The 12,177-nt window shown below is 45.4% G+C and overlaps 2 protein-coding genes across 5 annotated transcripts in view; one reads left to right on the forward strand and one right to left on the reverse strand.

Annotated features, from left to right (window-relative positions):
- Positions 1 to 12,177, forward strand: part of LOC144168734 (dual oxidase maturation factor 1-like) — a 408,321-nt gene that overhangs the window by 104,782 nt on the left and 291,362 nt on the right. The gene's annotated exons all lie outside the window — the stretch shown is intronic.
- Positions 257 to 9,050, reverse strand: LOC144168735 (uncharacterized). 4 transcript variants are annotated; one of them, XM_077697685.1, is made up of 4 exons: positions 8,572 to 9,050; positions 8,394 to 8,467; positions 7,319 to 7,578; positions 257 to 387 (listed from the first exon to the last, which is right to left on the reverse strand). In XM_077697685.1, the coding sequence occupies exons 1-4, from the start codon at positions 8,662 to 8,664 to the stop codon at positions 281 to 283; spliced, it is 534 nt and encodes a 177-aa protein (XP_077553811.1). In that variant the 5' UTR covers positions 8,665 to 9,050; the 3' UTR covers positions 257 to 280. The 4 variants fall into 4 exon arrangements, 2 of the variants coding, with proteins under 2 accessions (XP_077553811.1, XP_077553808.1); XM_077697682.1 differs by having other exon boundaries at positions 7,319 to 7,593; XR_013322216.1 differs by lacking the exon at positions 8,394 to 8,467.

Raw genomic sequence — 12,177 nt, forward strand, 5'->3', positions numbered from 1 at the left:
AGGCTTCAACGACATCATTGAGATATCGTAGTAGCACATCGTAGTAGCTCATCGTAGTAGCTCATCGTATACGTTGGATCATACAAGTCGGATCGTTGCAAGCGATGTCGTTCGAGTTTATCGTACAGATTTTGCTGGGGTGAGCGACAATATGTATTCGATGTGTGCGTGTAATACAAGCGTTAAATGCGCAGGCGTTGATATTGTGCTGTGAATGTGCTCAGATCCCTGCACAGTAGAATACGCAAAAGAATACTTGGAAGCTGCTGCCTTTTCCCTTTTATTTCATGTCCCGCAGCAGGTTGGCCACATATCCGTTAAATGCTTTCAGCCGCTTCTCCGTGGTAGCTTCACTGTTCCGGTGTTTCATGAAGTAACCATGGGCACCTGCACAAAATGGAAAAAGAGAGGGAGCAGAGAACATGTGTTTAGAGGGTGCACGTGAACCTTTTGGGTGTGTCTGACCCATTAATCAAGCGATATTACATACATGCTCAGTTAGTTGTACCACCTGTGAAGACTTTCCATGGTCAAATGAGGCTACTCTTCACAACTGCAGAAGCTGTGCTTGCTCACAATGCTATGACTATGACCACCAAACATCGTTGGCCCACACTTAAATGCAAGATTCGTCACATGTGGAGATGCGTCCCTTATTATTGTGCTAGTGCAGTGGAGAAAGGTGTGGGGAGGGGCACCTAAGAAAAGCCATGTTTCCCTTAAGCTTCATGAGCTTGAGCTCACAGCATCGCTGCAGGCTGACGCTAAGGTCCGAGGCGCAAGCCTATACCAGCACATCTTATATTGAGCACGGACCACCACTTGGACATGGCACTTGCCTCACGAGTTTATGTGGATGCTATGTTGTGAGAACAGTGCATTCGCAATATTGTTTATTTTGCCCCTATCCCTGATCTTTAATAATGTGCAAGAATTCGCAACTACAATATAACAATTGAATCAAATAATGCAATATTTCATTTCAACTCAAACCGAATAAGACCTGGTGAAATGTAACAGCGCAATAAACGGCGAGGGACACAGAAGAAAATTCAGAAGACGGGCGCTTCTGTGTCCCTCGTTGTTTATTGCGCTATTACATTTCATCATGAATTTGTACCAACTCACCCAAATTTCCATTTTGGTCGAATAAAACCATTTGAAAATTACGAGCGAGGTCTCTCCACTTGGGCTTTCCTGCACTGCTTGAGTGACAAACAGTGAAACGCTGATGGAGCATTTGATAACCACCTTTACTCTCCTTAGTTTTATTGGGCCAGCTCTGCCCCTCTGGCCGTAACGCAATTCATGAAAACAGCAACAGTGAAATAATGGGGGGCAAAACCAACATGAATCAGAGGCAAGGGCCCGATATATGAGCCTAATGTCTGCAGCGACTTCTCGCTGGAATAAGTTGAACGAGTATTTGATGACACTAGATGGTGGCTGAAACTAACCATTGCAGTCTCGAAGACATCAAATAACTTTGCATTTAAAATAAGCATCTATTGCGGGGAATTCGTCACAGCTCTCAAAAATAAATTAATTGCATCGCATATGACCCTCCTTCTCATGAAAATTTGGATCGTGTTAAAGCTTACAATCGATAGCTAAATGTATTGTTGTTCTAGGACACCTGCTTCAAGTGTTCGTGGCAAGAGCCGAAGGACTGTATGGAGAATGTTTTATGACCTGTAACGTGCGCCAGTTGTTGCATCTCGAAAACTGTGTGGAAAATTTAGGACCGTTATCGGCTTTCTCCGTCTTTCCCTTTGAGACGGGAAATAGAAGAATTACAAAAATGGTGAAGGCAACTAAAGGAGCTCCTTATCAAATTGTGGAAAGAGTTGTTCATCAGGAGCTAGAGGTTATGCTTCATTCATCACCTCTAGCCTCAAATGTGCAGCTCTTCTGTGAGCAACAATTACGCAATGCTCTTACCACGAAGAAACACACAACGCAAATGGGTAAGTGCAAACAAACAACTATTTATTCTTTGGAACGCCTCCAACAGCTTTACAGAAAAGAGAAGAAACAAACACTAAAAAAAGGGTGGGGGGGGGGGGAGGGGGAGATTTAAGGCGAGAAATGAAACAACGAAATACAGAAATTTTGACTCTGAACTATTCAAGTTGAATGCGCAGAAGCCTAATCATCAGAATTTTCTGCGCACACCCGGATTTACAGGGGCCAGGGTGCATCTTTTAAAAGGACAGTTTTGCAACAACCTTAAAGGAGCACTGACACGAAAATTTCATGTTCTACTTTTATTGTTTTTATCGATGCTTAATGGTCTGGCGAACCCGAAACAGCCCTTCAAATACTTCATCGCGCGATAGTTAATTACATTGAACGGCCTGTAAATCGTTTGTTTCAAATTCCCGCGCTTTCATCCCGAACGGCGCATATGACAGACTCCCGGACAGACGTCACCGCTTTGTGCGGACGTCACCGGCGCCCGCTTGAGAGGGTGTTGCGCCCGCTCGCCGCTCGTGGGGTCGCGCGCGTGAAGGGACGTCACGAGTTTTTGACGAGCGCTGTCGCGTCACTTCTTTTCCGCTCTTGGATTGACGTCACGCTGATGTCCATTTGCTGAGTGCCGCTCCGCGCGCTGCTCCGTCGGCGCGATAAATGAGATCCAATTGAACTACGTTCTTCGCGTCGCAGGCCGCTCATATTTCAGCCAGGGTATTATGTTGAGTGAAGGAAGCGAACTGTGCAATAATATTAACGCCGAAAATTGGTGTCAGTGGTCCTTTAAGACTATAACGCGTGCTCACGTATTCTCCGAATGTGCCTGATCCCATGAAACAAGACTTCACAATTTTCCTTTTCTGCAGCTTGGGTGATCTGAACAAAACCTCGGTCTGCCCAAATAAAGCCTTCTATCCACACACTTTGCAGTGTGTGGCCAAGTTTCCAGGCCCGCTCGTCCGCTCACCTGTGTAGCGGGTGCTCCCTGAGCCTGGTGTTTACGCACCTGCCTGGGTGTCCCATCCAGCTTCTTTTGCAGTTCAAGGGGATGCGGTAGACAGCGCTGACCGAGCATTCAACAAATTTTGTTTTCTGCTTTGTGTCAAACTGATATTTTCACGCCGTGTTTCCATCCTGATTAACCCTCTTACAAAGCCCTTTAATTTGATGGGGGCTGAGAAAACGACTCCAGCTTCTCGCTTCGCTTTTAGCTTCTTTATCTTGTGTATGTACAGGCTAACTTTCTTTCTCTGCTGTTCTTTGGGCCCTTGCTTGGCTTTACCCCCTTTAGCACTTCTAGGCAGTGGACACAAGAACTTGCGTGGGAAACCCACTAGACCTTAAGCGTGCCCACTGTTACAGTTACAGGACTTTTTTTAGGGCTTGGAGGAAACAGCCTGCAGCAATGCTTCTCTGTACTAGCTTCGGATGTCCAGAGTTAAAGGGAAGCGTAGGTACCCCCCTTCCCTCCCCCCCCCCGCTTCGATAAGACCCGCACGTGTTGGATGCTCCAAAATGGACTTGAATGTCTAAATACCGCAGCCTATCGCTGTCAGGTGTCTCATGTTTGAACTGTAACCCCTCAAATGCAGTGTGAAAGTGCTCAAGTATGGCAAAAAGCTAGTAAAGAGAAGCATTGTTGCAGGCTGTTTCCTCCAAGCCCTAAAAAAAGTCCTGTAACTGTAACAGTGGGCACGCTTAAGGTCTAGTGGGTTTCCCACGCAAGTTCTTGTGTCCACTGCCTAGAAGTGCTAAAGGTGGTAAAGCCAAGCAAGGGCCCATAGAACAGCAGAGAAAGAAAGTTAGCCTGTACATACACAAGATAAAGAAGCTAAAAGCGAAGCGAGAAGCTGGAGTCGTTTTCTCAGCCCCCATCAAATTAAAGGGCTTTGTAAGAGGGTTAATCAGGATGGAAACACGGCGTGAAAATATCAGTTTGACACAAAGCAGAAAACAAAATTTGTTGAATGCTCGGTCGGCGCTGTCTACCGCATCCCCTTGAACTGCAAAAGAAGCTGGATGGAACACCCAGGCAGGTGCGTAAACACCAGGCTCAGGGAGCACCCGCCACACAGGTGAGCGGACGAGCGGGCCTGGAAACTTGGCCACACACTGCAAAGTGTGTGGATAGAAGGCTTTATTTGGGCAGACCGAGGTTTTGTTCAGATCACCCAAGCTGCAGAAAAGGAAAATTGTGAAGTCTTGTTTCATGGGATCAGGCACATTCGGAGAATACGTGAGCACGCGTCATAGTCTTAAGGTTGTTGCAAAACTGTCCTTTTAAAAGATGCACCCTGGCCCCTGTAAATCCGGGTGTGCGCAGAAAATTCTGATGATTAGGCTTCTGCGCATTCAACTTGAATAGTTCAGAGTCAAAATTTCTGTATTTTGTTGTTTCATTTCTCGCCTTAAATCTCCCCCTCCCCCCCCCCCACCCTTTTTTTAGTGTTTGTTTCTTCCCTTTTCTGTGAAGCTGTTGGAGGCGTTCCAAAGAAGAAATAGTTGCTTGTTTGCACTTACCCATTTGCGTTGTGTGTTTCTTTGTCTCCATCCTTGTATCGTAAGCCTAAGCAGCGCATTAATCTAACCCAAGCGTGATATGAACAACTAGCCCAGAGAAGTGCTTTAATCAGTTTGAAAGCATTGATGGTGGTTGTCGAAAAAGATTGTGTGATAAACTGCAACATCGTCTGCGACGAGATGTGCACGGGAAGATATGCAACATGGTAGATGATAAAAATAGATTTAAAACGTAGAGGACCAAGCACACTGCCTTGGACGACACCAAATTAATGGGGGCAAAATAAGTAGAGGTATTAGCAGACGTTAACTTGAAGGGGCATTAAATAGGCTTCCGAAGGTAGTGGTTTCAAATACAAAATTGCTAGACAACATGTTCACGACAACGTATACCAAATATAATACCTCTGCGTAAAGCGAATGCTGCACAAAAGTGCAAGAAAGGTCTTCGCTTCTTTCCTTGTTTACCTGTCAATCCTTGTCGCCATTCTCACACACTCTGACGTAACTTTGCGACTCTGACACAACCTTCATGGCAAAGCTGGTGCTGAACACTACAGCGTTGCTTTTGGCGGGTTTCCTAAAATCTGCAGTTAATCAGCGTTCCCAGCTGCGGTGGAAATGCGGGTGCATGGTTCGGCGGTTCCGCCGAACGGCACTACAGCACAGCTATCTTTGAAAAACAAATGTCGATCGTCGCCATCCGTTACACGAGCTTAGCTGAGTTTGTGGATATAGTGCATTGTTTGCAAAGTATGAATAACACTGAAAAACACGGAGAGTCTCTGCAGGTGGAATCGCCGCTACAAGCGTGACCGCGGCAAGCATCTGCCTGCACGGTCGACAAGGACCCCGCTATGCAGTGTATCAGTGTATACGTGATATGGCATGAACCGCAGCAGTTAAAACTTGTCACTGCCCGCCAGAGGGGGACTATTGCTGGAAATCAGTTTACAAATTCCTGAAAGGGGGAAATAGTGCAGTGAAAGATTGCGCTGGTAATCGTCATCAGCTCAGCTTCGTAAAGTGGTGACTGAATAACTGCGGCGATGCTAAGCCTTTTCTGCGCAAGTTAGAGGGACCTGCTCGCTGCAACAGCACCACCTGCAAGAAATGCTAGCGAACCGCCAATCGTAGGTGGAAATCTTCAATTACAGTCACCAGCGAACATGTTGTGTTTGGGACCCCCCTATCTGGCCGTCAAACACTCATTTCCCCCATTCTACAACTGACGTACCGACGCAACCACGGCAGTGCGAGCGGCCCGCCTGCTTACTGCCCCACTCAGCTCAGCGCAGCCAGCAGTGGGCGGAGCATAAACGTCGGCTGCTAAAAAAGAAAAGCGTGACAAGCAGAGTCAATGGCTGTGTGTACCTCGAAACTGTAAGGTCTCTAGGTGATCTTGTGCATGTCAGTGATGTCATAGCATTCACACCGATTAAGAGGTGCGAGGACAGGGTGAAAGCTCCAGGCCTTATTGCCAACCCTTTTTATTGAACAATAACTAAGCTAATACTTAACACTTTTAAACCATTTTTTGCGGGATGCTGTTCCTTCAGCGAACAACACGTAAAATCGCTACATTTGGAACCCTGTTTAGGGCCCCTTTAATTCAACAAGGAAGAAAATCCGTGATCCAAATGAGGACATTAGGGTGAAGTCTGAGAAGTAGTCTGCGGTGTGTAATGCGATCAATTGCGTTAGAAAAATTGAGATAAACTGCAGGAGTGTGTAAACCTGCGTCAATGGATGAATGTAGACCCTGAAGTATCCCAGAAAGTTGCGTTTTACGAGAGTAACCCTTGTGAGTTACTCTTAACCCCATGCTGATATTCAAATATGATGATGTAATTTTATAAGTACTTAGTGACTTGAGAGAGAATGAAATGTTCCACAACCTTGCATATGGTGCTTGTTAGGGAAATTGGCCTGTAGTTTAATGGTGAAGCACGGTACCCAGATGGAAAGGTTTGTACTACCTCGGCTATCCACCCATCACAGAGAATAGCGCCTGTCGAGAGACTGAAAATAGCGCCATCAGAATTCTACAGTGTGGATTGTACTTTTCAGTACACTGTAAATAATACCAGTAGGATCTGAAGTAGGTGGAATTTTAAGCTTACCTAAAATAGAAAGTAGTTCCACGTCAGTTTGTATGGTTAGTTCTTCAAGCCTTATAGAAATATTTTATGATGATGATGGTGTTTAGGTTTTAATGGCGCAAGGCCAACTAAGGGCAAAGAGCGCCAAACAAAAGTCGTGTTATGAGAGCGACATGAAAGTAAAAGTAAAACATTTCAGTAAAAATAAACAAAGTAAGACACAACATAATTAAGATGACTGGTGTAAAGGGCCAGGTTGTCAAGATGCATGATAAGAAATGAGATGTAAAAATTTTACGTCGGTAAGACACTCGAAAACACGTTTGAGTGAAAACATGGGCTTGTCTCCTACGAAGTATGACGGGTGTTGTGGAATATGTCGTCTGTATAGTTGTTAGAAGTGTTTGAATTGTGTTATGTCAAGTGCCTTGCATTGAATGAGTATGTGGATTACGGATAGGCCCTCTCCACACCCGCTGCATATGTATAGAAACATTTTAAAAGGATTGCCTGGCTTGATTCCATGCGAATGAACCCTTTAAAACAAAGTTCGGTTTCTCTTCCTGCGCCTCCAGATTCTCTTGAATATCCCCACTAACCAATAACATGCTTAAAATGCACAGCACTGCTTCACGAAAATGTTTCCAATAACCAGAGGCTAGAACACTGCTAACAGGTATACATCATGACAATGGAAGTTTGCACAACGTGCAATAACTAACCTGCAAGTACATAATCGATGGGTGCGCTGAATGGCAGCAGTGCCTGGGGCCGAGGAAATGACGTGCGTTTGAAGGGGTGTGCCGAGTGACTTGGTGCCAGGTGACAGACAAAGGAATGGCTTTTCCTGGTGGCGAAGCATACAGAGCACCAAGGGAAGGCCGGCCGCAGCTTAGGTCCAGCAGGTGGCCAGGGGAGGCCCTGGCAAAGCCTTGGGAACTGGACTGACAGGCAGCCGACCCAGGACAGCCAGCAGCAGCACCTGAAGGTACACGATCTGTGAGTGCACAGACAGTAGTTGAAATACAAGAGAAGGCCACGCAAAGATCAAATGCTTACATCAAGTGGATTTGTAATCGCTTAAGGACATTCACCATCAAGGCAATAATAAGAACATTCCAGCAACATCCAAAGTGAAATTTAGGTCACATTAAGGATGTGTTTATTAGACACGCCAGTAATGCGATTGGGGTATTCATGATATATCCAAAGCTTACCGCTACGCTAATTTGCATTGAACGCATGCTAGCAGCTTATCTGGGTCCATAGCTTTCAATAGGGACTAGTGTGTGCTTGTTGAGGATCCTCTATTGCATTGCCTAGCTTGTCTTTGCAAGTTCGATTCTCCAATATAAATCGAGTTGAGAGTGCGGGCCTACAGTTTCCTTGTTAGTCTCTGTATGGTCTTCAATTTCGGGATATTAGGATGTTGACACCTTGTTTAACTTTCATCACTAATTTACAACAATGCAGATGCCTCTGATATCGAGCCCCACAGTTCCCGCGAGCTGCTCCTACGGAATCAAGTGCCCGCTTTTTCGCATGTACACTACTTCCAGGGCATCTCCTGTCCACATTACTTCATCGTATACCGCAGGCATTCACGAATGTGTACTGATCACAGCGTTGTGCCGCTCACGCGAAATTTCGACGGGATCTGCAGTCGCGAAGGCAGATTTTGGTAGACACATAACGCAAAAACGCATAGGTTTTAAAGAACCTCGCGTGATGTGATCATGTCAAATAATTAGCAGCCCTCTACTACAGCGCGAGCGTCGTAGTTAAGGTCTAGCTTACGCGTAATTTGATGCTGACTGCCGCGGAAACCGTGGACAGGTAAATCCAGGTCGCCCAGAAAGTACGCAAGTCCCCTAGGATTTAAGAGAAAATGAGATGGGGGTTTAGTGAACCGCTGACCCATAAACACCAGAACCCGTTCCAAACAAGTACAGATTTATAAAACATGCCTACTTACCCTAGCAGGAACGATGTTTCCTACGTAAAGTCCTTCTTCACTGTCGTCCTCACTTTGCGAACACCAATACACTTTGTTCGGAAGCAATGCCATCCACTTTTGACGCGCAGTCTTTTGAGGCGGGCGGCGATGATCGTTCTTCCAGTGCCCATGTTTTCAACACATGCGTAGGTTGGAAGGACTGACATCGCGCAATAAAACTTCTATAAGTTTGATTTCAGCTGGAAATCTGCAGATAAAACTGATGCAAACAGCACAGCACAAACGCGGGATCCTCCCAAACGCACACACAATGTGAGACATAGTTGCCAGGCTGCAATAGCAGCACCTCTTTGACGAAAGTCGTGTTAGTACGAGAATATTGGCAATAATCTTTTCGTTTCTGAAAGCTATAACAAGTTTATATCTTCAAATTGAGGTTTTCATACGCAGAAGTACATAGTAATGAAAAACTCTGACACATTTACATTGATGTTAAAGTAGTTTCGATAGCAGCGGTTTCTTTTCCTTTTTTAGAGAAATAGACGGAACAAATCGCCAACGTTGACGTGATTGGAAGCAGGAAACAAGCGCTTACCCTTGTAAAAAAAAAAAGCTATTAAATTCCTCACGGACAAAAAAAAAAAAAAAATCTTTCCCGAGATTTGACCTTCCGACTATCAAAACGATAGACGAGCATTCTACCACTGCACTATCCTAGCAAGAGGCTTGGGTGGGCTAAAAATGTAGTATAATTACCAAAGTGTCAATAGATATTGTTGCTTGTGTCTTGTTTTGACCGTAGTTTAGACATTTCGGCAGTTATAGCGCTTGCTCCTCTCGCACCGATCTTGCTGACAAGGCCAACTACGCTAGTGTTACAAGCCATATAGCCAAAGCTCCCTTATTTGACCCAACAAAGCTATCTCAGATCATCCCCGATCTCTTCCATGCAAGCGACGGTAGCCACGAATGAAGTGAAATACGCCGCTAGTTTGGTAACGCTTGTTTGTCACGCACCGATCTTGCAGACAAGCCACATCACGCTAATACGACAATCAATGACAGCAAACCTGTTGTGTAAAACGACTGCTGACAGCAGCGAAAACCTCTGATGTAGTTAGAGTACGTGGGCATAGCTCAAGGCGCAACATGAGAAAGCAACCGAAGCGACGAACGACGCGAAAACCGTGATGGGTACAGCAAACAGGTACAGTGTGCGGTAGCGACGAGCGAAAAGAATATTACAGGCCGCTCCCAGCGGCCCGTGTGAAAATAGAAGATAGAATCCCTGCCTACACGCCCTAAAATACATCTGCACAGCCGATTGAGTTTGTCGCTAAAGAAAAGCAACCAAGGCTGCAGCAATAAACTGTGCTTGCCTTGGTGTGAGCCAAAGCATGTCTTGACATCGTTGTTTGGTAGGGCTTCCGACTGTTATTAAAAAAGGAAAAATACAGTGTGGACAGGCAGCTAGGGCACAAATGTGTACGTCTAGCGTCTGTCATGCACTGTTTTGGAGGATACGGCGCAACGTGCTGTTATACAGAAACAAATACTTCACAGTGAACAGTTTGGCTGTACATGGTACGTTTCACTGCAAAAAAAAAATGCTGAAGCCCCAGCTTGTTATGTGCTTTTATGGATTAAGCATGTCCCATCAGCAGCTGTTTTCAAATACTCTAATTCCTATTGGAGCATTGTAAAGTTTAAACAGGGATTTCTTCAATGCCCCCTCCCCACTCAAAATCCCCCCAACACCCCATGAGGAGAATTCGGACAACCCCCCAAAAGCAAAATTCTGGATGAACCCTTGTTTGTGCTCAACTTGTGCATCTTCCAGTAAGATCCTTACAAACATTCCCTGAAGGAACAAGGGGTGTCAATTTCACTGAAAATGATAAATGGTGCTTTTTAGTTTTGGTCGGTTGTCAACATATAACGTCCTCAATAAGCACGCACCGGGGTTGCCCCCAAAACCGGTGCAACGCACAGTGCCAGGTGACAATGTGCACCCGCATGGAGCGTTGATCGAGGACAAACTGAGCAATTCTACCCAAGCACCATCTCTTAAGCTAAGAAAGCAACGCATAAAAATGTTCACAAGTGGCAATACAGCAGCATAACGTGACACAGCGCTACTAGAAAGTGATATTTATTGAAGGGCAATGATTATGTGTACATTAAACCCATATCCGTAACACATGCGCAACAATGCACTTTCACCGCTTCAACTAAACAGCTACATACAAGCTGATTCTCATCTTCGTTAAAGCCATGATACGGGTGCCTGTTTCTGTCCACCCTTCCGCTTGATGGTCTAGGCACCGCAGTGACTGTTCATAAAAATTCAATCGAACGAAGCGGATGCAAATCTCCAACTGGCTGGCAATTCATGCAGCCTTCTTTGCAGCACACGAAGTTCATGTCTTCATTTACAATCTCTGGCCGTTGTTGCCTCCGTGCGGAGCCCGTCGCATCATTGCCTAATGATTTCGCAAGCAAGTCATCCTTGTCAGCAACAACATACAGCTCTGTCCACCTTCACACAAGTGCACCGATGCGCCATCACCACCGTCGCTGCAGCAGACGGTGGAGGAAGCCGCTTCTCCAGCGTTGTTCGCAATGTATCTTGTGATTGCACCCCGGAGCCCCGTCGACTCCCTCACTGTGTGGCGCGACGGTGTGGCCCGGTTTATGGAGGACAGGTGGTGCACACCAGCGCAGTTGATCAAGGATGAAGAGGCGCAATGGTGCGCCCCGGTGTGACTGGTGCAGTTTATCGAAGATGCTATTAGTAGAAATCACTGTGTTTTTACGTGTCATATTTAAATGTCACCTAATAATGCTGTCAGTTCACTTTGCAACAGGGTTGAAGAGCTGTGTGTTTAGATCGCCCAGTCCAATTTAGGGTTATTGAATGGTTGGCTGAACACAGTCGACCAAATAGTCCGAGTACCAGTTCAACCCTTGGGCAGACATAAAAATGTCTGCTGGTGTGTATGTAGAGGGGATATAGGTAACAGATTGAAGAAGCAGAGGGAGAGGGCATGAATTAAAACCTAACACACACACAATATTAACTAAGAAACAAAAAGATGTCAAAAGCACCGAAATTTTGAAGCATTAAGGCTAACACGGTGGGCAGCAAGCACAGCAACACTCTCAAAATCGTATTGATCCATGATCATATTGATCCAACACTTGATCGTATTGAACCGTGACCCATGATGTATCTTTTTGTATCTTTTGCATCTGATGTATCTTTTTTTTTGTTCTTGCTGATTTACAGCTGTGTGCAGTATTATATTCTTGCCCCTCCTGCTGAGGCCCTTAAATGGGCCTGCAGTATTCTGTGAATAAGTAAATAAATAAATAAATAAAAGACATTGTACACAGAAATTACTTTCAAGAGATACGACAGAAAAAAAGAGGTGTGGGGACTCTACGGCGCCATTCACCAGAAATCTGTATGCAGTTGTCAACGGGTACAGCAATACCGCAAAAGAGAACGTGACTAAGAAACACATCCACCTTTCTGTCTAGCCATGCACACCACCGGGTTGACAAACGCTCTGTGCGAACAAAACTATGAAAATGACTATGACTAAAACAGGAAAAAAATAG

Source organism: Haemaphysalis longicornis, unplaced genomic scaffold, assembly GCF_048455015.1.
Source record: "Haemaphysalis longicornis isolate Haplotype H1 unplaced genomic scaffold, Haemaphysalis longicornis Haplotype H1 scaffold_2, whole genome shotgun sequence".
In the NCBI taxonomy this organism is placed as follows: Eukaryota; Metazoa; Arthropoda; class Arachnida; order Ixodida; family Ixodidae; genus Haemaphysalis; species Haemaphysalis longicornis.